This window comes from Camelina sativa, chromosome 5 (assembly GCF_000633955.1).
Source record: "Camelina sativa cultivar DH55 chromosome 5, Cs, whole genome shotgun sequence".
NCBI classification, from domain to species: Eukaryota; Viridiplantae; Streptophyta; class Magnoliopsida; order Brassicales; family Brassicaceae; genus Camelina; species Camelina sativa.
In genome coordinates, this window is record NC_025689.1 from 31,492,298 (window position 1) to 31,516,419 (window position 24,122).

The 24,122-nt window shown below is 31.4% G+C and overlaps 4 protein-coding genes across 7 annotated transcripts; 1 reads left to right on the forward strand and 3 right to left on the reverse strand.

Annotated features, from left to right (window-relative positions):
• LOC104789741 (putative defensin-like protein 33) lies at positions 386-823 on the forward strand. The gene is made up of 2 exons (XM_010515389.1): positions 386-446; positions 660-823. Exons 1-2 carry the CDS (start codon positions 386-388, stop codon positions 821-823), a joined length of 225 nt encoding a protein of 74 aa, XP_010513691.1.
• On the reverse strand, positions 3,205-8,125 carry LOC104788061 (alpha-amylase 3, chloroplastic). Its single transcript, XM_010513739.2, has 13 exons — positions 7,740-8,125; positions 7,440-7,567; positions 7,269-7,323; positions 7,053-7,160; positions 6,857-6,965; positions 6,339-6,694; positions 5,303-5,946; positions 4,841-5,030; positions 4,546-4,652; positions 4,190-4,439; positions 3,985-4,107; positions 3,736-3,903; positions 3,205-3,630 (listed from the first exon to the last, which is right to left on the reverse strand). Exons 1-13 carry the CDS (start codon positions 8,043-8,045, stop codon positions 3,472-3,474), a joined length of 2,703 nt encoding a protein of 900 aa, XP_010512041.1. The 5' UTR covers positions 8,046-8,125; the 3' UTR covers positions 3,205-3,471.
• On the reverse strand, positions 8,673-10,892 carry LOC104788062 (hypersensitive-induced response protein 2-like). Of its 4 annotated transcripts, none has more exons than XM_010513742.2 (6): positions 10,782-10,892; positions 9,977-10,180; positions 9,754-9,874; positions 9,572-9,663; positions 9,384-9,480; positions 8,673-9,281 (listed from the first exon to the last, which is right to left on the reverse strand). In XM_010513742.2, the coding sequence occupies exons 2-6, from the start codon at positions 10,163-10,165 to the stop codon at positions 8,923-8,925; spliced, it is 858 nt and encodes a 285-aa protein (XP_010512044.1). In that variant the 5' UTR covers positions 10,166-10,180; positions 10,782-10,892; the 3' UTR covers positions 8,673-8,922. The 4 variants fall into 4 exon arrangements, with proteins under 4 accessions (XP_010512044.1, XP_010512043.1, XP_010512045.1 ...); XM_010513741.2 differs by lacking the exon at positions 10,782-10,892 and adding an exon at positions 10,669-10,761; XM_010513743.2 differs by lacking the exon at positions 10,782-10,892 and adding an exon at positions 10,665-10,737.
• Positions 18,282-22,113, reverse strand: LOC104788064 (protein NRT1/ PTR FAMILY 4.6). The gene is made up of 5 exons (XM_010513744.2): positions 22,044-22,113; positions 21,778-21,883; positions 21,424-21,641; positions 19,598-20,026; positions 18,282-19,508 (listed from the first exon to the last, which is right to left on the reverse strand). The coding sequence occupies exons 1-5, from the start codon at positions 22,044-22,046 to the stop codon at positions 18,504-18,506; spliced, it is 1,761 nt and encodes a 586-aa protein (XP_010512046.1). The 5' UTR covers positions 22,047-22,113; the 3' UTR covers positions 18,282-18,503.

A 24,122-nucleotide genomic window follows, 5' to 3' on the forward strand; every position in this document is an offset into this window, starting at 1 on the left:
AAAAAAAAAAAAAAAAAACTTTGTCAAACATTGAGAGTCCTAGTCAAGTGACAATATGGAACAACCTCATAATGAAGGGTTCGTGTACATTTCACATTCCTCATTATGCTGTGCACTGTGCAGCTATAATTAATCAGAGCATACTCTACTATCCGCTATTCCAGTCAAGTTCTTATGCTAATGCTTATCCAAAAATGTCATTTTAGATATATATATCTTTGACCATATATATTTGCTGTAAGAATATTCTTTATTTGAAAAAAATATCATTACAGATTTGGAAATGTTTGTAAATGTATCTAGTCATATTTGAGGTCTACCAAAGTCTCCTTGTTAGCTATAAATTCACTCATAGTTGTAAGAAAAAATAACTTCAGATAAGAAAATGGCATCTAAAAAGGTTTCATTCTTCTTTATTCTTTTTCTATGTGTTCTCTCAACCACAGGTAATCATTTTATTTGGCATATGGTTCCCTTTAGTCAAATAGATTTACAATATCAGATATTCTTCAGATTTATTTATTTTTAGTTGGAATTATTCATAATATATTGTAGACATTCAAAAGTTAATGTGTTTGCCTGATTCATAGGAAACATCATTTCTTATTTTCTTACTTTAGCAAATAAAACTACTAATTTTCCTTTCAACATACTGATAGAATTTGGAGAAGCACAAACCCCAACGGGAAAAAAATGCGAAGATCCAAACGGCGTGGACAGAAAAGCGAAGTGTTATACTTACTGTAATGAACAAGGTTTTCTCGGTGGTTCTTGTCAAGGATACAAAAATCATTATATGTGTGAGTGTTATGAAGGAGTTTAAACAAACATCTCATTGATTTAAATTTCTACTCATATTTAAACATAAGAAATTGTGTGAGTGTTCTGTAACTGTTGGATATAATTTTATTATCTCAATTAATAAAATAGAATTTATTGAATCAATGCATATTCTAGGGATAAAGTCAACGAAAATCTGAATTTATCATATAAAAGAAAAAGTCTTGTAATCGGTTCGGTAAACCGAGAGTCTCATAGCCGACTCTGTCATTGAGTCGAAAGTCTCTTGACTGGCTTGGTCAATTGCCCAAAAGTCTCGTGACTAAATCTGTTAATGGATCAAGAGATTTTACCAGTGGACCAAGAGTCTAATGATTGACTTTACCAGTGACCTCAACAAGAGACATCATTGAGACCAAAATAAGAAAACTAAAACACAAAACACATGACTCAATTCTAGAACATCGGATAGAGGTTTTTGTTGTGCCTTAAATTCTTGTATTTGAGCTCGAGATTTTGATCAATAAAAACGACTATTCAACATCTATTTACTGTTTTTTGTAGTTTTTAAACAAATCCATTACTTTTGCCCCAATAGTAACTCTACTCATATTTAAACTCATTATATGTGTGAGTGTTATTTGTAACTCTTCTCTTCTCTTGGATACTAGTTATTATCAAGTTCTTATCATATTTTTATGATTTTCCAACTAATGCCAATGCCATGACCATGATTTTTTGAAATCCTACAATATCTTTTGTATGTACCAAATGAAATATGTTTCTATTATTCAAACTTATCAAATCTAGGAATGAAATATTTAATCTTCTTGGTTCGTTGTCTATGTGTTCTCTCAGTTGCAGGTTATCCATTTCTCTGTCATATATTAATTCTCCTCTAAATAACTTACAAATTTAATATATAAGTAATTTATCCTTATCTTTCTTTGAAACTATTCATAATATATACTATACATCCAAATCCGGTGTGTTTTCCTGATTGATACAAAACTAGGTACTAATCCGTGGAAAACCGCGGGCTGAGCTTTATTTGATGAAAATTTGTAATAATTTATTTTGTTATTATGTTATTTATAATAGTTTGTGATTAAAAATTCGTTTGCTTATATTAAAATTTTAAAAATGTTTATTGAAAAACCTGTCAATAAAATATTTGCATGTAATGAATAAAATTGTTTAGACCTTTGTCAATTAAACGTAATTCTTGCTATAGCTGTGAAGTAAGTAAAAAAATATAACTGGCATGTAAAAAGAGCAACTAAATATACGTAGTGAAGGTTCTTAAAAACCTCTTTGAAAACAACATTCATTGTTTTTTATGTGGCTTCCCTTTATTGTCTGTAATAAACACCTTCCAGTATTGAATATATTTAAATCTCAACTTCGTTTTATTTTTCTAAAGAGAGGTAAGTCCAATTGTAAAAGGCAACATCACACCAGGGATCGAATCCCGATTCCGACGAATGTAGGAATTTGGCTAATGGGCCGGCCAGTTGTGACCCAATGGTTGACAAAAAGTATATATATATATATATATATATATATATATATAAATTTTTAAAATAGATAAGATACTATATCTATATCTTTTATTTATTAATTTTTAAAATTAAGCCATTAAACATAACTATTATATATTTTATTCGATTAAATTTTTGATAAAAATTTTAACCGTGGTGGAAAAGTTTTTTGATAAAATTTGTGGTTATATAGATTTTATTCGATAAAATTTTTAAAATCTTAGCTGTTAATTTTTTTTAAAGTATGAATTATGTTTGATTCTAATAGATTTTTTATTTTACTTTTCTACAATTTATTTTATTTTATGTGTCCCCCAACTTTCATTTTTAATTACTAATATTTATTTATTTAATTAATTAATCATAATTAAGTTTTCTAATGACAATTGAATGTTATTTTTTTACATATTTTAAGGTTAGTTTCATATTTGTACTTGCAATTAATATAGTAATTTGTACTTCCCAATTAATATAGTAAAGATATTATTGATTTTTTTTTTTTTTGTTCAGCAAAATAAACATATTATTTCTTTTGGACATAATTCGATAGAGTTTAGAAAAGCACCAATTTCAACACGACAAATGCCCTCCGAACGGCATAAACATAGATGCAAGATTGCTACTCACATCACCTTTAAACTATGTATCTTCTCCAGGATACATGTTCTTGTCAATTTTTATCATAATAGTAAGAATAATTAGTGGGATTTATTTGGAAGAATTAGAAAGAGAGTAAAATATTTTGTAATTTTTGTTTATGAATCAATCATACAAAAATATTGAAATATATAAGATAATAAAAAAAATTTATCTTTAGAATTTTGTTTATGAATCAATCATACCAAAATTAATGTATATCTTCTTGACTTTTTTAGTCACCTAATCACCTTAACACATGCTCTTCATATATATGCATACACTTTACAAGCAACCAATATCAAACTATATGAATATTCTCTCAGTATTGTAAAAATTGGGACAAATCTTAAATCTGGTGTTTAGTCCCACCACACCCAACAGGCTACATCACAATTTCCAGGTAAGCTTATTTCTGGTTCTTCCCTGAAATAATATATATAACAATTTCCCTCCAGGAACATTTTTTATTTACTTACTACTTCACCACACACGTACAAATTTTACCTGCTTCTTAAGATGATTCCCACACCTTGTAGTCTCTGCCTTCGACAGCTACGGACCAGTTTTTGGATCCGTTTGGTGGTTCGTAATGCCCTGGTCCAATCTTCATTGCAACTTTATCATCTATTATAGCTGCATAGACATCTCTCTCGCTCTTGTCTATATTCACCTTTATAAACCCCAAAAAACAAGAAAACAAATGAGGCTGGTTTCAAGATCCGTCGTATTTAGTAAGATACATGTTTAGAGAGTGAGTTCCTGAAAGTAGTTTTACCTCGCTCCGACAGTGGAGTTTCTGTCTGTTCCTGAGCGAGAGAAGAGAAGCAATCTCGGAATGATAATCTGAGAAGATATGGTCGAAGAACACTGCTGGTGTTCCTGGATGAGTCAAGATGTAAGCATATCCTTGCATTTCCTTCCCTTCCGGAAATCTCCAGTGGCCCTTTAGAAACAGGGAAAAATAATCATTAAAACGGCTTCAAACAGAGACTTGGTGATAGTTGAAATGGTGAGAAACAAAAACCTGAGTAGAGCCAGTGTCATGATTCTCTATGAACGTTACAGCACGAGAAGGCCACCATCCAACTACACCTGGAGGCTTCCCTTTTGGATCTGAGAGTCTCCAATACTCACATTTTTGAAGAGCCTGCACACAGAAAGTTACCAGATCTTATTTACCACAAACCCCATTGTTGTATCAAACGCTACAAGATGGATATTTTTAGTACCGCATGTAGAATTCCTTTGGTTGTGACATCAAAAGCACCAGCAGCTCCACTAGTTGCATTAATCCAGTCAACAATCCTCTGACGATGTGCGTCTTGATTGTAGTCCATTTCTCCATACGTGTAACTTAAGGAATCCCAATATTCACCAACAGCAAAGTACGGTTTGCTAGCATCCATATAGTCTTTCACATAACCTCCCCAAAACCCTCTTACAAAATCAAGCCTCCATCCATCATAACCAACTTCTTCTCTGCAGGTGAATCGAAATGGCGGATGATATCAGACACCAAAACCAATCAGTAGAAAATCAAAGAAATGACAGAGTAGAAAATCAAAGAAATGACAGGGGAACTTACCTCATCCAGCATAGCCATTCCTTAATATCCTTTCTAACAAAGTCCTGTGAGTGATCTATGTTTGGTGCAGCATGGAAATTATCTCCACTGCTCTTGTTTCCTCTACCCTGAATCAATGTATAACCATCAAGGATAATAGAGACCATTAGCATCTTATCTCCCTCAAAAGCATTACCCAAAATCAAATATAGTATACTTCAGCGAAAAGGCACATTTTTCTATCAAAGAATTTGCTTGCATTTTGTTATATAGCAATAAGATCAAAGTTCTATTTATTTTTAAAGGAAATATATACCTGAAAATGAGGGTCATCTGCAACTACTGCCCTATCATCCCAGTTCAAACGTCCTCCAAATAAATTCCATACACCATTTTGATTCTTGAAGTGTGCACAGCGGTGATTCAAAACTGCATCACCTAAAACTTTGATCCCAACCTTGTGAAATTTCCTCACAGTATCTTTTAGCTCATCAATAGTTCCATATCTGAAAGTTAGCAACAAAAACAAGTGGAAAAACAGGTATTCAGATACATGCTACTATATTGTTTCTTATCTGATACACACTACCACTGCATTTTGTAACTGTCATAAGATAAAAACATTTCCACTCTGGCTGACCATCAATTAAGACAACAAAAACAGTATTGAACCAGAAGTTCATTTAACCCCACTTGAAGATTGAACCACCCCAGATTCATGATGAAATTTCAAGCAACTAAGCGATAATAGACAGTTTAGTAAAAATGGAGAGCTCACCTGGAATTCAAGTTATACAGGTCTTTAGGCATGTACCCTTCAGGTGACACAGATTCTGTCGGTGGAGGTAACCACAAAACGGTGAATCCAAGTGAAGCTAACTCACTGGCTTTTTCTTGAAGTTCCAGGTACCATCTCCCAGATTTATGGGACTCCCAGTTGAATCCCTGGCATAATATCTCAAATCCGGAGCCGGTTCCTGAGGAGATTTTAATTTCAGGCTTTTCAGCCTCTGATTCTAAAATACTTTCCTCGGTAAAAGTTGGAGTTGTGCTTCTAAATATGCTATATGCCTCCGCAGCCAGTTTCTCAATTTCTTGTAGAATGTTTTCCTGCACTTCTTTTACGTTTGTCTTCTGATTCTTATGATGGGAAATGTCAATGGCCAAGTTCCTAATCTCAGTGATGATTTCATCAGTAAATCCACTGGCAGACACTTCTTTATCTGTTTTTGGTGTGTGTTCACTCACTTGAGCAGCTTCAGTTTCAACAGGCGAGCTACTTGAAGTAAGGAAAGGGACATAGAAGTCTTCCCCCCTATAATTTAGCCAAGTATTTTCATTTAACTTAAGAACAAAACATAATCCTTCAAGCTTTCCATCCAGAGAGAATAATCCAAACGATCCAGTTCCATCGTCTTTTCGCTGCAGAATGTTCATATGCATAAACACTTAGGTAATAATTTCAGTGATAGAAGCAGAAAGTATTCTAATAAGAAAGGTAAACAAAATATTTGGATGACATCTGGAAGCAGGCGCAAAGACAGTGACAGGATCACGTGGTATAAGTATGACGGCCATTTCTAATAGGGTGCAAAAATTAAGAACCAAATGCATTCTGTTCCAAACTATCCTAATTCTAAGTTAAAAACCAGGCATGCAAAACCTCAAAATTTCTTGGACAGTTACCAATATGCCAGGTGTTAACCAAGAACTAATTTGAATCTCACCGACTAATATTAGAGAGACACAACAAAACTGATTTTCGCCAAATCTGAACATGTGAATCTTGCCAAGGAACATACTTCTACACGTACCTGTAAACGAGTGCGTAATGCCTTGTTCTTAAACAACGATGTTTCTTCGGGGTAAGGTTCAGAAGGAATTTCCCATCTTTTACTGCCGTTTTTGCAAACTCCCCAGTGGACAGTAACATCACCCGGTAAATCGGTTTCAACTGATACAATGTTGTTAGATGTTTCAGGGCATTTCCTTGCGGTGACACTGACTGAGTTATCATCAGCAACACGTTTACTAATTGGCATCTCCTCGTAAAACTCTTGAAGACCTTTCCTTTCTATTGTAGAATCGGATGAGCTCTTGCTCTCTTTTTCAACTTCTACACCAGATTTCTCTTGTTTGAGAGGGATGTTTGAAAGCTGACCAATGGCACCTAGAGATTCAAGAGAAGCAAGTCTCGATCAGTTTGAAGATTCAAGAAAGTAACTTGAAAAAGAATAGTTCTACATTAAAAAGTAAAGGAATGCCAAAGTATAAGAATGAAAAATCTACAGTCGGGATAACAGTGGTAGATATAAAAATCCTAGCCACTTACCAAACCCTTTCTTTGCTCCGATCAGATTTCCATTATCTGGAACATCATCCACAAGAGGAACCTTAAAATCTCTCCCTTTGTGCTGATACCATGCCCCAGTTTCTTCGTCCTGGAAAACAAACAGTCCCAAATAAATGCACAACACAACTAAGGGTAAACGAATCCATCTTTATAGCAAAAGGTTAACAAAGAGAACCTTCAAAACAAAATTGAGAGCAGCTACTGAGCTTTCTAGATTTAGTTTAATAGTAACTTCAAAATCTCCTTCGGATAACTTCTCCAAAGGTGTCTCTATAGCATAGTCCTGATCCATACCAGACAAACAAATGTTACAGTTTTGCAGAAGTACAGTAACATTTGAAGAAACTGTACAACCAGTACCAAAACCAAAAGTGAAAATGCCGAGTAGTACCTTGATGGCAAATGAACCAGGAGGTCTCATATCTTCCGGAGGTTGATCCCATTCACTGTCAGAATTCAAAAAGTAGAGAACATCAAGGGAATAGAGATTTCCCCATTAGTCCATTACTACAATGAGGATACCAACAAAAAAACAAAAGGTTAGAAAGGAAAAGGAAAGGACCTGCCAGTGTCACCCACATATGAAACTCCCCAATGCAAAATCCATTTCCCAGGGATACTACATCCAACACTCAGCTCCCAATCATTCTCCTTCACTTGCTTCAATCGTACATAAATCTTTCCTTCTGCCTACCATTCCAAAATCGAAATCAAAATCCATAAAATTCATCAAAAACACACACACATACACAAACTAAAACCTATGATCTTTAACCTATTCGATCCACAAATCAATCAATCGAGTCGATTCAACTAACAACAGCAAATGTGAGTGTGATACAATACGGGGGATTGAGAAAACCTTTTCGATTCGCTGAACAGGGAAATTTTCCTTGAAAATTACATCATCCGACTCCGATTGAGAGGTTTCCACGACGGCAGTATCGGAAGAGCTAGCACGAATCGCGACGTACTTGGAGCTGCGAAGACCTAAGGCACTCGTGGCGGAACCAATCGATGAGTTTAGTACTAGTAGTTTGTTGGAACTAGTGAAACGAGAACGGAGATTTAACGAGCAAGGCAAGAAGCTTCTAGTTCCGCGGTAACTTCTCGAGTTGTGACGAAGATGAGAATGGTGTAGAAGAAACTCAATGGGAACGGTGGACATGGCAGCAGCTTCGTGAACGAGAGAGAGAAGATATTTTTTTTGTGCAGCGAGAGAGTGAAGAAGAGGTTAAGAGTCGTTGAAAATTAATATACAATAAAAATATATATATATATATATATATAAATTACTTTTAGGATTTGCTGAAAGGGAAGATCCCTTTATTGAGATTCGAGTTCGAGTAATGCGTGGACTTAAATAATTGAAACATAAGCCACGTAAGCTTAAGCGGGCCATACATTTTCGTGATCTCTGCCTCGTCGGTAAACTTTAATATATTCAGTATGATTTTTTTTTTTTTATGAATACAATTTTGTGTTTAGTTGCGATGATTGTTTTGTTTCTGAATCGTTAAGCAAAGATCTCATTGGTTGGTATCGTAAATATCTAAAAAGTAGTAACAACTTTTTGTTAAACAAGTTATTTAATTTGTTTTATTTTATTTCTTTTTTAAAAAACGCTATTTGGAACTTATATTGAAAATTTTGGGTTCTTATAATCAACTAAAACTTATCATTGTGTAATCCTATGATGAGTGATGAAATTATTATTTTTTTCATTTTTTTCCACATAGCATATAGCGTATGTTTAACAGAAACAGAAAACAATATTGAAGAGAAGACAAAAAAAAAGATGAAAAACATATCTTTAATAGAAAACAATCATGAAAAAATGATAAATCACACTAAAACCCGAAGTGTGTCAGATATTTCAAATCCCAAATCATATCCACAAACCAGTCTCACAACAAGCCTAAACATATTTGAGGAACTCCATATAAATTTCGTAGATTGAAAAACCAAACGCTAAAGAAGAAACTAGAAGTAGCAAACACAACTCTAAACCACTGAAAAGCTTTTGTACTTTGAGAGACCTCTCTCTACTCAGCAGCGTTACCCTGAAGAAGACCATCCCTGATCTGTGTAGCAATGTCCCTAACAGCACCTGGACCGTGAGGTATGAACACCGAGTTTGACTTCGAAGACGCACCGATTTCCTTCAATGTGTCAAAGTACTGAGTCACCAGAACCATATCCATCACGTCTTTAGAAGATGTCCCTGGAACAGACTCAGAGAAGGCGAGCACGCTGTTTCTCAGACCGTCCACAATGGCTTGTCTCTGACGGGCTATACCCATACCTGAAAGGTATTTCGATTCAGCTTCTCCCTCGGCTCTCTTGATCTGCAGAATCTTCTCTGCCTCAGCTTTCTCAGATGCTGCCTCTCTCATTCTAGAAGCTGTTTTTTTTTTTCATCAAGAAACAGAACAAAACATTGCAAGATTCTCAGCAAATACTAATAGAAGTCGAGAACTTGGATATCAACAACAATTGAGCTTACCAGCATTGATCTCATTCATTGCCCTCTTGACGTGCACATCAGGCTCAATATCCACAATAAGTGTCTGAACAATCTCATACCCGTAATGAGACATAGCCTATATTATACACAACAGCAGTTAAGAGTCTAATCTATGTACATTATTTTTCCAAGCAGAAAATACAAAATTGTTGCTTAGTGAGATGTACCTTTTCGAGCTCATTCTCAACGGTTTTTGCAATGTCATTCTTTTGCTCAAAGGTTGAGTCAAGATCCAGCTTAGGTACACTTGCTCGAATCACTATGCAAAATCGATTAGTTATCATTAGGCAAAACAGAACAACATCAAGAACAAGAAGCAAAAAGTAAAGGAAGGATATTTGAAACAAACCATCAAAGACATAAGCTTGAATCTGATTCCTCGTGTTGCTGAGCTTGTAAAAAGCATCTTGAGCACTCTCCGGTTTGGCACGGTATTGAATGGAAGCAACAACAGTGACAAACACATTATCCTAAAAACAACAAAGAAAGCCAAAACCATACTACCACCTTCATTAAAACAGTCTCAGAAACAGTACATCATGAAGGATAGATGAAGTGTCATATCAACAGACCTTAGTTTTTGTCTCGCAGCGAACATCAAGCTGTTGAACACGTAAGGAAAGGTGACCAGCGACTTGACTCCCCAAGCACCATGGCAGACAATGACAACCAGGCTCAAGAACTTCGTCAAATTTCCCAAAAGTCTCTTTGATTGCTACATTCGACTGATCAACCTGAATACAACCCAAAGCTTGACCCATGTTTGTTTTTCTTTCCTGAAACAAATACAAGAAAACAAAAAGCATCAGAAAACATGAAAATTCCAAAACTTTACAAGTCAATCCATCAGTTTATGTGATAAAAAACAAGAAGTAAGCAACAAGGGGACTAAACAATACATCAAGTCAAAGAGAAAGGTTTAAAAATATCATATCTTGAAGCAATTTTCAACGACAAGTAGACTCAGATTCTACAAGATGACCTTAAATTTTTTTTGACTCTGCTCTTAAAACAATATTATAAGGTTTGGTCATAACGGAACATAAGACCTAAGAATTGAACAAAAAAAGACACAAAACCCTAACAGTCACCAGAGAAATAAGAAATCAAAAAAACCCACCACTACACAGAAGAACGAAACCCTAAGATTGATGGAGTCCAAAAGGGTCCACGATTCAGAGAAAGAAACAAAATCAACGAGTGACGAAACAAAGTTAGATTACAGAGAGACAGAAGAACAGAGGAGTTTGAGAAATTTACACACAAGGAGAGAATAATCTTATACGGCTGCGTAAGGAGGTCAGAGGAGGAGGAAGCAAAGTCGCAAATTATAAGCAAAAGCAAAAAAAAAAAACAGAGCAAGTTGGAGGAAATTACCGAGGAAGGTTCGGCGAAATTGCTTAAGCGATTTTGTGATAATTAACGAAATTAGTATAAAATCGTTTGGGTTATTATTGTTGGGATTCCTTCGTGACAAACCTGGTACTAATATACCTCGGATTTATCTGTATTTCTATTTAAAAGAGATTTTAGTTGAGACTACTTTAAGAGTCGTACTTATCCAATTCTTTTTTTAATAATATTATTCTATTTTACAAGTATTTATGTTAGCATTAATAATTTTAAAGTTGGGGTTATATCTATAATGGTTTGTTACTTTGTTGTTTACAACATCCATTTTTTCTTTTTCATCCTTCACATCATCTTTTCTTTCTTCCACGCAACGCGTGAATTGTGGTTTAGTTGGCACTTTCTTGTTTTTTTTGGTCTTTTTCGTTTTCTCTTTTGTATTATTTCGTTTTAATTAGGCATATACGGGCTTTGCTGTCACTTTTATTTATACACTATATGTTTATACCATTTCGTTCAGATGTGTATAATTGTGGCGTTTATTTTTTATGAATTATGAAGATGTTGTTTCTTGCTTTTGAGGATCCAATCTTATCATTGACTGATATTGTTTCCAATACATTTATTGTATTATAGATTTTCTAATTAACTGCTTATGTAAACCCTTCATACGTTGATGTTGTAATAATAAGTTATTTTTTTAAAATATCTTCCGTGTAAGTGATTATGTTTGTATGCCCATGTTTTGGTCTAATATCAATAAGATCGTTTCTGTTTTTCTTTAGTTGGCTTTGAAACCAATATTGAGTTAAGCAAATAATGGGTCGAATTATGGTGTTAATAAGTAATATAAATTCTTATGTATATATATTGTATATATGTGACTATAAATTTAGCTAACTAAAAAATTATGTAATATTTAAATACAATCTTGAACATATATATATATATATATATATATATTTTTGTTTGTGGGAGTAATGTATTAAATTATTGGATATAAGTTATTTTTGAGTTAAATGACCTTTAATGTCTTTAAAGTGAGTTAAATATTAATAAATTTTTATATGTGTCTTGACTTTTTTAAAAAGGAATACCAAGTGTTTCCTTCCAAATTTGAAGTGATATAGTATTTTAGTTTTCTTATATGATTTTATGAACTTCAATGTAAAAGTTTTTCAAAGTAATAAGTACACTCACTGATTGAATTATAAAATTTGGAGAAATGTTTATTTCGTTTAATCATCTGCTCTTTTAAATAAATTAAATAAGTATGTTGTTATTCCTACAAATAGGACAACATATATTATAGTTTAACCATGGAGTTAAGCAATGGAAATGGAACTTGTGATTGCAAGACAAAATGCTTATATGTTACACATTGATCGTTTAAAAATGAATAGGAACATCTAATTCTCAAATAAAGTTGATTGTTTTGTTAAAACCAACATATGTGAATTAAAATTTAACTATGCAAATTTAAAAAATAAATATGAATAGATTAGAAAGGCAAGAAATATAAAAGAAATATTTTTTTATATAAATAAAATAAAAATTGAAAACAATGTTAAATATATATAATACTTTCTACATTAAAATATAGAATCAAACTCTTACAAGTTACAACACATATGAGATATAACAACATTTGATATTGGTAGGAGAGGAGGAGAGAATGTTTACTATAAGATGGTAATCCAAATTAGATAATGGAGATGAATCTTTAATAAATAGAACAATGTAATATCTATATATATATAATACTTTCTAAATTAAAATATAGAATCAAACTCTTACAACACATATGAGATATAACAACATTTGATATTGGTGGGAGAGGAAGAGAGAATGATTACTTATAAGATAATAATCCAAATTAGATAAAGGAGATAAATCTTTTAAAATAAGAACAATGTAAAATATATATCATGTAGTCTCTAAAATTAAAATTTAGCATTAACAATTTACAATGATATTTCATTTTTTTTTACAACCCATACAACAAAAATAAGAAATCAAAAATAACAAAAAAAACGAAAAATGATTTGAGGTATTGTAGAAGAGAATGAGAGAATGTGAAAATGAGATAGTAAAAGAATGTCAATATGAGAGAATGATAGATTGAGAGAATGCTTATTTATATGATAAGAAATGATGGAAGTTACATTTAGAACTATGGAGTTACAATAGTAATTTATTGTGTTTGAATAAAATTGAGTGGTAGAATATGATTAATGCATAATTTATTTTATTTTCAGTTATAATTTTATTTTAATGTGTGAGTTAAATTTATTGTGTTTATTGGATCTTAAATATTGTTTAAAGCAATTAGAAAGCAAATAAAAAAATAAAAAAAAATTAGAAAACATTAAATGAAAATCAACCAATAAGGAGAGACCAAAACCTTACTTTTATATATATGATATATTGCTTTAAACTTTGAAATGAGAAATATATTATAAACAATAATTTTACATGAGAAATATATTAATTTAGCCAACCAAAATATGAATATAAGTTTAGCCAACCAAAATAAATAAAAAATATTAAAATTTAACCAAAAATAATTTCTCTTGAAAGATAATAAGTTAGTAGGAGGAATGAATTAATGTACAATTATTGGATAGGAGTTACATTTGAGTTAAATGGAGTTACATGTCTTTAATTATAAATAAATATTTTAATTTTTTATAACCTAAAATAAAAGGAATACCAAGTGGCTGAATCAAAATTCACATGATTTGGTTGTTTGTTGATATAAACTCAACACTTACACATAATATTTCAAAATAAAAAATATTACTTTTTAAGTGACAAACTAAATTAGTTTTCTTATAAAATTATATGAATTCTTCAATCTCAATAATTTTTAAAATCCCAAGGATAACTTATATTTTTTTGGTTTTCACTCATCAATTTAATTTATAGTGCTAGATTTCATACTAATGGTTTCATCTTTAGAGAATTTAGTGAAATGATATTTTTAAAATTATATTTTATTTTTATATTTAAGTTCCAGTTGAATATGTTTTTTTTTTTTGGATCATTTTTTATTTAGATTAAAGACACTAAAAACCAATTGTTTAATTATGTTCTTTTTGTTTTCAAAAACCTCAAATCATAAAAAAAAAATATATAGATATATTATATTGATCTCTGCAGATTTAACAATTGGATCACAAAACAAAATAGTCTTTATAAATGGATAAATGGATAATTATATTGATCTTTAAATATTATATTGATCTTTATAAATTATTAAAAATGATACATGAATATGTGAGATAACCAGAGACATAATAGATAATTACATATGGATCATTTCAACTTTATGATCTTATTGTGTGGTGAATATTGTAAGGAAGTATGAAAATAATGACTTATAAGATGTTAATATAAAATAGAAAATGGAGATAAACATTTTAAAAGATTAAAATAAATATATAAGATATACATATCATACAAACTCTAAAACTAAGCTTTTACAATGATATTTGATTTGATTTTTTATAACCCATACAACAACAATAACAAAAAAAATACAAAACAAAACAAAACAAAACAAAAAAGAGATTTGAGAGTAGTGGAAGAAGATGAGAGAATGAAAGAGTGATAGACTAAGAGAATAAGATAATGAGTATTTATAGGAAGAGAAATGATGAAAAATTACATTTAGAAAAATGAGAGTTACAATTCTAATTTATTGTTTTGTTTTAATACAATTGATTAATACAACTTAGTGGAGAAATAAAGTTAATGCATAATTTATAGGGAGAAGCTATAAAGATTTCAGTTTTATATTATGTGAGTTAAATGTGAAAATTAATTGTTTTAAATTTGTGTTTTAACATAAATTTTTTTTTTGTTAAAATTGCATTGCCAAGTGGACCAATAAGGAGAGATTGAAACTCTACTTTTATATATATGATTATAATTCAACACTTACATCACTTTTATTCCCTATAATAGTTTGTTTAATAAAACTAAAACATCATACCCTACCACCATTATTATTTCATATTTTCATTTTATTTTACTTATATTTTTGTGATTACATATTATTAGTAGCAGTTAATATCAAATGAAAGTCTACAGTCATTATACAGTAAAACCTCTGTCAATTAATACTCTATAAATTAATAAACACTATAAATTAATAAATTTTGTTAGTCCCAAATCGGGCCAGTGTAAAAAATAACAAAATTCGATAAGATAATAAGATATAATTTTTTTGAAATCTCCATATAAAATATAGTCCCAATGATATCATAAATTAATAATCATGTAAATTTACATATATATAATTTATGTTTTTCCTAAATCTCATATCTATAAAACAATTGTTATGTTGTATTTTCAAACTATAATGATATAAAATATTTTGTAACATGCCAACAAATAGCTAATTTTTTGAAATTTTCTAGATATTCATCATTGATATTGTGATAGTTTGATTGACTATTAAAATGCAACAATTGATATTATTATTCATAAATTTGAATTTATGTATGTCATGTGTATAAGTGAATTTGTCTATTGTATTTGTAATTTATTGTTAATAATGTTTTCTATATATTATAAATTCAATTCCAATACCATAAAATTTACAAAAACCGAATGTATAATTATATTTTGCTAAAATTGTCTCAATTCATAATTTTAAATATTCAAACTATTAAAATATATCTATAAATTAATAATTATTAATTTACACTATAAAATAATAATTATTAATTTATAGATAAATTAATATCACTATAAATTAATAAAATGTCTTGGTCCCAACATTATTAATTTATAGAGGTTTTACTGTAAAACACTTTTGAGTTTGAATTAATTTTACATTCATTTCAAAAAAAAACAAAAAAAAAACAAAAAAAGTAAATATTAAATAAATTTATAAAATAAGAAAAATATGATTTTTTGTGTATCCAAATTAAGTGAATCAAGTCTCTATTTATAGAGGATGAAAAATGATGAATTTTTTGGTATAAAAAAAATAAATAAAATTTCATATTCTATGAAATAATAGATCTCAAATAATTGGGTTGGATAAAAAGTATCTAAAATTTCAGCATCCAATAGAAATAAAACACATATTTTTATCTATATATTATTATATAATTAAAAAATCATCCACTTATTATTTGCCACATGGCAACCATGACCCACATTTTTGTGTTTCACCGGTATTGAATCTTTTCAATGCTGTTGTCTCCACATCAGCTTATTTTTTTATTCAACACCTCCATTGTAGTTATTCAACAGTTGAATAAATTATTCAACAGTTTAAAAAGTGACCATTGTAAGACCATCGCCACCGGGAGCAATCCTAGAGGGTTACTTAAAAAAAAAATTATTATTTTATTTATATTTATATATATATTATTTTTTATTAATATTCACCAGCAACTAAATACATCTGTCAGAAAAATCTAAGAAACGATCCTTCCGTAAGCACTCTGAGCATCGATTCTCTTCTTTCCTTATTCTCTCTCTTCTTTATATTAATTTTTTATTGAGAGTATTTTGATGAGTACTCGCTAGTGGAGATGCCCTAACTAGTTTTATTGGTTTGTGGTTTGAATAGAGCTTTAAAGGCTTTAAATGTTATGTAGAATCAATTGTTATTAGATCATGATGTTGAAAAATACTTAGGAGGTTGTATTCAATTTGACATTTTAATTGATTTGTGTAAAATTTATAAATTCTATGTTATTCAATTTTGGATTTTTAAAAGTTTATTAAAATCCGTTGTTATTAAACTGATGATTTAAAAATCTACATTAAAATCCAATGTTATTGAACTGATGATTTACAATTTTATTTTAACATCTACTGTTATTCAAAACAGTTTGCCTCCTCTTTTTCAACCAGTCAGAATCTTTTATACATTATTTCATTTAAAAAATAAATCAAACTTAAATTAAAAAGCAAAACAAATTTTGTATACTTTTAACTAAGGAAAGTTAAATATTGGCTTGATTTATATTTTACAATTAGAACAAAATTATGTGTCGGTTTAGGTTTACAAATAAGGTGATTAGACTTTAGATTTTACAATTAAAACGAAATAATATGTCGGTTTGAGTTTACAAATAAAGTGGTTAGGGTTTATATTTTACAATTAAAACGAAACTATATGTTGGTTTGGGTTTACAAATGAGGTGTTAGGGTTTAGATTTTACAATTAGAACGAAATTATATGTTGGTTTGGGTTTACAAATGAGATGAATAGGATTTAGATTTTACAATTATAACGAAATTCTATGTCGGTTTGGGTTTACAAATGAGATGGTTAGGGTTTAAATTTTATAATTGAATGAAATTATATATCGGTTTGGGTTTATAAAAGAGCGGTTTAAGTTTTAAATTTTATAATAATGATGTACAGTATATACATATTTTATTTTCTTATTTTATAAGGAGGTGAATGAAGAGGTTCACCCCTAGGGATGAACCCAAGTATTGTTCCAAAATTTTCTTAAACTCTGTTAAAGTTTAGTGTTATTGGATTGTGATTTTTAAAAAGTCATTTAAAATCTTAACAAATTTGGGTTATTGGATTCAGACTTTCATAAATTCGATAAAAGTTTTGTCTTATTCAATTAAAACAAAAGAATCTAGATGAATTCAATTATTATGCTATTTGTTCATGATTTTATACACTTTTCACAAAATAAAGTCATGGAAAGTATCACAAAAATACAGAGATTGTTTGGATCACTTTACAAGATGTTAGAAAATTAAACAACAACAATATAGAATACTCTCTACCAATTCTTAAAAATCTTTCACTTATTTACTTTTGATGATTTTGTTGAAGTCTTGAAAATTCTTTATAAGTTAGAATCCAATAATACCCCCCTTAAAGTTTTTACACACAAATTAAAAGAAATATAAAAACTAAAAATGTATTAATATGAACCCCAATTTAGTTTATCCTTTTTACATAAAATATAACTAAATAAAATAATACAACTAATAAAAATATAGTTTAAAATATGTTTGATAAAAAAAGTATTTACATTATTTAAAATAAAATAAAATAGAAATAGAAATATCTCGAAATATCTCAAAATTAGTATAATATTTAGAAATAAATAAGGGATTAATTCTTAGAAAAAAATAAATTACTTACCAATATTTGACTAACCCAAACCTAAATAAATGGGTTTGGTTTCATTATTTCTTGTAGGCCCGTATTAAAACTCGTTGGGCCTCGTTAGTCATCGTTTTCTCGGTAAACCACAAATGGCAAAACCACAGCATTTCCCTCATAATCAACTTCTTCTTCTCATCTTCTTCCTCTGCCCGGACTTGAACTCATGAGGTGAAGAGCTATGTCCTCAAACCAAATGAGCTAACAAATCCAGGCAACCACAGCATTTCCCTCAAATTTGAAATTTCACTTCTTTCGTATAAAGTTAAATTAGCTCACCTATTCAAAAAATCTCCAGTATCCACATTTGTGAATATTAAAGTTATCAAGCTTAGCTCAGCTTCGTAAAGCACAAGAGAAGAAACAATTAAAGTAAGCCTAAAGCAAGTTGAAATATCCATTCGCTGTACATTCATTGTCCAACGATTAAAAAAAAAAAAACTCCAAACCCCCAAATATTTACCTAACCACAACATCACTACTTGCATCCCCCCATTCATCTCTTTATATAACAGCCGGTCATGTAAAAAACATTTTCTTCTCTAATTATATATTAAAAAAAAGGCTCAGAAGTAAACGATTCGATATTAGCTTCTTGAACCAGTTGATCTATATTTGTAACGCATTGCCCAGAAGAGATAGTGCAAGAAGTTAGCTGCGCTAAGAACACACATTAGCCAGTAGAAGTAGTCTAGTTTGTAACGGTTTATGCTTTTTCCTCTCAGCCATGGTGTATTCCCTGAGCTCCCTGTGATGCTGTTTACTATCGATACAATCACTGAGCTTAGATAATATCCCATTGCCAAGGAGGCCCATGAAAGTGATGTCGCTAGAGACCTCATTGAAGAAGGTGCTTCTGTGAAGAAATACTCAAGTAGTCCAGCTAGTGTGAATAGGTCAGCTGACCCTAGGAAAAGATACTGAAGAGCAATCCATAGGAAAGTGACCGGTAAGGTTTCTTTTGAGTCAAGCAAGCCTTCGTCTTTAGACACTCCCTTTCTCTTAATCTCAACCAACGCTGCAACCGCCATTGCTAATATAGAAAGAACTAAACCTACTCCGATTCTTTGTAGATGAGTGACTCCTGTTTCGGTTTTGGTAGCTTTTCTAGCGAATGGGATAATGAGATGGTCGTAGATAGGTGCGAGGATCATGATGAACACGACGGGGAAGACTGGTAAGGAAGCTGGAGGAATCTTTAGGCTTCCTATCTTTGTGTTCATTGAAGCAGCTTGTTGGACAGAGAATGTTGAAAGCTGAGCTAAGCAACAGTTGAGCATGATGGTGCAAGCAAATATGGGAAGCATTTTCAGCACAACCTTGACGTCCTCAACTTGTTGGACCGTGCATTCTAACAATCTATGGACCGGTTTCTCATCCGCAGCTCCATTTAAGCATCTTAAACTGTTGGTTAGTTGTGCCTGAGGAGGCACGGCTTCTTCTTGACGTGTCTTTTCCACTTCTCCTTGTGATTTAACTTCTTCTTTTGTCCCTTTTGCTACGCTATGATTAGAGGGACTAACGGCCATATTCACAACTGCATTGCTTGAACTTGCACTAGTGAAGCACTTAAACGAAGCCGCAAGAAGGACCTGAGTCAAACAAATCATATAAAACATTACTTAGGGCACATTTTTATTCTCATTCTCAAAGTCAAAGAACTAAAAATGTAAAAACAAACCTTGGAGATTGTGGTGAGAGGACTTCCACATGGGATCTTGTTTCTGTAAAATCTTGATCCAGAGAGAAAGATGAGAATCGAGACGAAGATAGCAATTGTAGAGACACCAAAACCCCATTCCCATCCTTTGTTGTCTTCTAACCAAACCACAAACGTGACGGCCACGAGTGCTCCACAAGCAAGACAAAACACGTAGTAGTTGAAGAACGTTGACCTCTGTTTCCGACCTTTAGGCGTACTCTCATCAAACTGCTCAGCTCCGTGAGATGGTAACGACCCTTTTATCCCTCCCACTCCCAAAGCCACAAGGTATAATCCCACGAATAGCATCGCTTCCTTCGAGCCACTCACTTCTGCACACGTAGGACCATTGCAAGATGGAGGCATTAAGGACGGTGTTCGAGCTTGAATTGTGAGTACGATCAATCCCTGCACGTCACCCAAATCACATTTTAATCATATTTGATTTGTTAAAACTCATTAATTCGAAACAATTAACAGTTTTTTTGGGGGGGGGGGTTAATTAAAAAGAATAGTATGGGAATATGGGACCAGGGCACGTGAGAGTTTAACCCTTGTGGTTCGTGAGAGTCAGGCCAGCGACGTGATACAAATAATTGAAACCGTTACGAACGATGAGACGTCGTTATTAAATGAGGTATGGACAAAACCCTATTTTCGTGTGGTCGTCTCATTGGCTAATCCCTTTTCTTGAAGAAATAACTACGGTTACACTGACGTAACAGCAGGGGTTTAAAAAGATTGGACTCTAGTATATATTATCCAATGATATATCAATTCTAGATTAATGTATATATGACTCCATGGAATATGAATGCTCTTTATCATATACGTAAATGACTCTAATCAATTAAAAACAAAACATATAAGAAAAAACACTTTACTAAAGTGATAGTGAAATTATAAGCTAAGTCAGCTATATATATTTATGTGTAGTTATGAATTATGATAGGTAGAGCCATATATATTACATGAACCATCAAAATTTATCTATCCATATATAATGGTAAACAGATAAAAGAGTGTTTGCGTTTGCATCCGTATACGAACGCACAAACGCTACCCACAAAGCATTTAGAGCCCCAACTGTACTTTTACAACTACAAGTTTGTTTTGTCTTTTGTACCATTAAGTGGCAGAGTCACGAGGGTACGAGTGGCAGATTGTTATATAAGTGGACACTATAGTTTCATACCCTATCAAACGTAAAGACAAGATAACAAAAACAATTATAAAGGTTGTTGTGTTGCTGAAACCCAAGAAAGATGTTTTAAATTTCCTTTTTTGACCCTGAGATAGTGACAGTTATAACAAAACTAGGGTGTACGATATTTTTTTTTAATAGATGTTATCACGTATAGGTCGTGTTAGGATCATAAACATAACAAAGCATTTTTGCGTATAGATACGGATACGGTACCGTATCAAAGTCACGCTCCTCTTCTTGCTTTTGTCCTTTTTATCAGCATACCAATGCACGCATGGTTCGTTGGATTTTTGCTTACAACTATACTTTTTTTTCTTTCATATGTGATAATTTTGTTATATATATACTTTTACGATAGATATACATGTGGATCTATTATAATGTGAACGGATTTATGATTGTGGTGGTCTAGACAAAACAAAAAAAGTCAACGCTAATAACTTAGAACTTAAGCTAAACTAAAAGTAATCTAACGGATAACAAAGTTTCTGAATATTTTTATATAAGTGGAGTTTGATTTGTTTGTTTGTTTGTTAGTGTTGTGTTTATAAATTATAAAGAGGTTAACAAATGTAAAAGAATTGAGTGAAATGCTTACCAAGAACTCGATGGAGGCTGAGATAAGGAAGATTTGAAAAGTTGAGAAGAAAGCATCGGAGAGGAAACCACCTAGGAGAGCTAGGAGAAAAGCTGTGCCCATGAAATTGGTGACGTCATTTGCCGATTTAGATGGAGACATGTGCATGTACTCTCTTAGGTATAGCACGAGATTACTAGCATTTGCCAAGTACGCTAGATTCTCTAATATCTCCACCACTTCATAAGAGAAAAAAAAAAGTTATATATAAATCAATCACAATGATCCCATTAGAGAATCGTTTTAAAATATAAATGTGTGGTTAAAAGATGCATCAGAGAAATCAAGGGGTAAATATGGAATTTAGAAACTGACCTAAGACGAAAGAAGCGGCGAGCATGCCACCGTGACGGCCTTTCACGGCAGCTCTGTTTCTCCAGTCTGAGTAGCCTTCCCATCTTGAGACCTCTTCTTCCACTTCCTGTAAGTATACGGCAAAGAACAAGAAACAAAACTAAACTTTGAGAAAGAAAGACATATATTACTATTAAAAGAAACATCATCACACACTAATCATATATTTGATTTCTTGAAAAACTATGAAGAGAGCAAAAATAATGTGAGAAGCTTCAAGAACCCACCATTCTCTCTCTCTCTCTTTCTTTGTTTCTCTCAAACTTTGAGGTAGAGGAAAAATAAATAAAAAGGTTTAATGTAATATAAGAGTGAAAGTGAGAAAGGGGTATTAGCGGAATTTAAAGAGAGGAGAGGAGAAGAGATTTGAGGAAGGGTCCAATTGGGTGAGAAGAAAGGAGAATTTGGGCCCTCTTTATTATTAGAAAATGACTTCATGTTGTAGTTTTCTTTATTCTCTTCTCAGGAAATTACATTGTTTTTTGCTCCTCTTATGAAAAAAATAATAATAGCTTTATTTCTTTGTTTTTAGGACAACTAAAGATGATATTAATTCCTTGAATTGATAAAGCTAGTAGTAATATAGTGGTGGAATAAAGGCTAATCAATCATGTTTGTTTACCCTTTACTTAATTGGCAAGTTGGTTTTGAAATGGAGTTTTCGATACCAATGTAATTAACATATGTAGAATTGATTTGGTCTTTTATTCTCCACAAGGTAACTGTTACTAGTTTGTAACAAATTTTTTGGATTGATTGAGTATTTTGATTACTCACATCATAATATTCGTTTCACATTTACATGTAGACGAACCATAAATTCTTCTAGATTGTTTCACATAAGAATTAAAACGAACAATAAATTCTTCTAGACTGTTTCACTTAAATTTTACTTTAAGTCTACCACATTTTGTCTCGACATAATTCATTATCAAATAAAATACAACATATTTGGGTTTGGTTTGTTTAATGGAGAACGCATGCAAGTAAATCCAAAAAAAAAAAAAAAAAAAAGTTGAAGGGCAAGATAAAGGTGATGGAAGGAATCAAACCCTCCACTTAGTGGATTTAAAATAAATTTAGTGAGATTTTAACTTTTTTGACTAACACAAAAATGAGGTAGAACATTCACTTAATCTAGACCTATTTATTCCTCATCTTTCTATTCATGGTATAGTTTTGGCTTTGCAAAGTATATAGCCAATTAACTGTTGTTACTAATTACTTCTTTTTCAACCTTTTTAATTCATTTTAGATGGAATCATAACTAAATTATATATTTGTTTGTAAGGTTAGTAATGAACTATATATGTTTATGGCTGAAATTTTGGTGATCCTATATTTTTTAAAAAGATGATATGCATTGTTGTCTCTTTGATGGTTTCACCAAAAGATCTTGCTTTCGAAACTCCATTGGTTATAGATACGTGTAGACTACATATAACTTTTTTGTTACAACACACACACACACACACAGTGAAGAAAAACTTATTTAATTTAATATTTCTATATCATTTTGTACTTATCATTTTTTTTCTGCGGTGGTTTGATGACCGGCGGCTAAGGGGACGAAGGAGGAGCTATATATAGTGGCTAAAGAAAAAATTGTATTTGTATGTTCAGTATATCTAACATTCAAATTAAAAGTTCGTATATAGATAATAGACAATTAAAAGAACTATTTATCAAACGAAATAACCATTAATTAACGTGGCATAGATGCAAGAATATGCTGAAATTTAACTAATGTTTTTTTCGCCAAGTGCTATTCAACTATTCTCAGAATTGAATATTTTGATTATTTCAGTGCCATATATGAATACGTATCTCTGTGTACGTGTACATATGTCGAAGTATACGATTCAAATTCACAACGCTCTATTTAACTACCCATGAGGTCTTTTATAGCGAAGAATCTAATACTGTTTGGGAGGACTTTAACATTAAAGTGATCTCATGCAACTATAGAAAAAAGTTGCATAGACAAGTGTCGTGTTTTCTTATCCATGCAATATTTATTTTGTTTTCTAGATTTATTTCCTCTCCATTTTGGAATTTTAATGTAAACCTGATTCAGTCTCTATTACAAACTTTTTCTCCTCGGAATTTAATATTGTGGTTAGAATAACATAAACAGCAGATCATCTACATAAGTGATAGTGCCTTGAAACACGACACAACATTTGTCAATGCAAATTACAATATTCTGATGAAATATATAAATCTTGAAATATATTTTCCAATATTCAACTATGTGAATTCATTTATAAACAGTTATTGAATTTGACTAAACGTGCCTTTTCTTC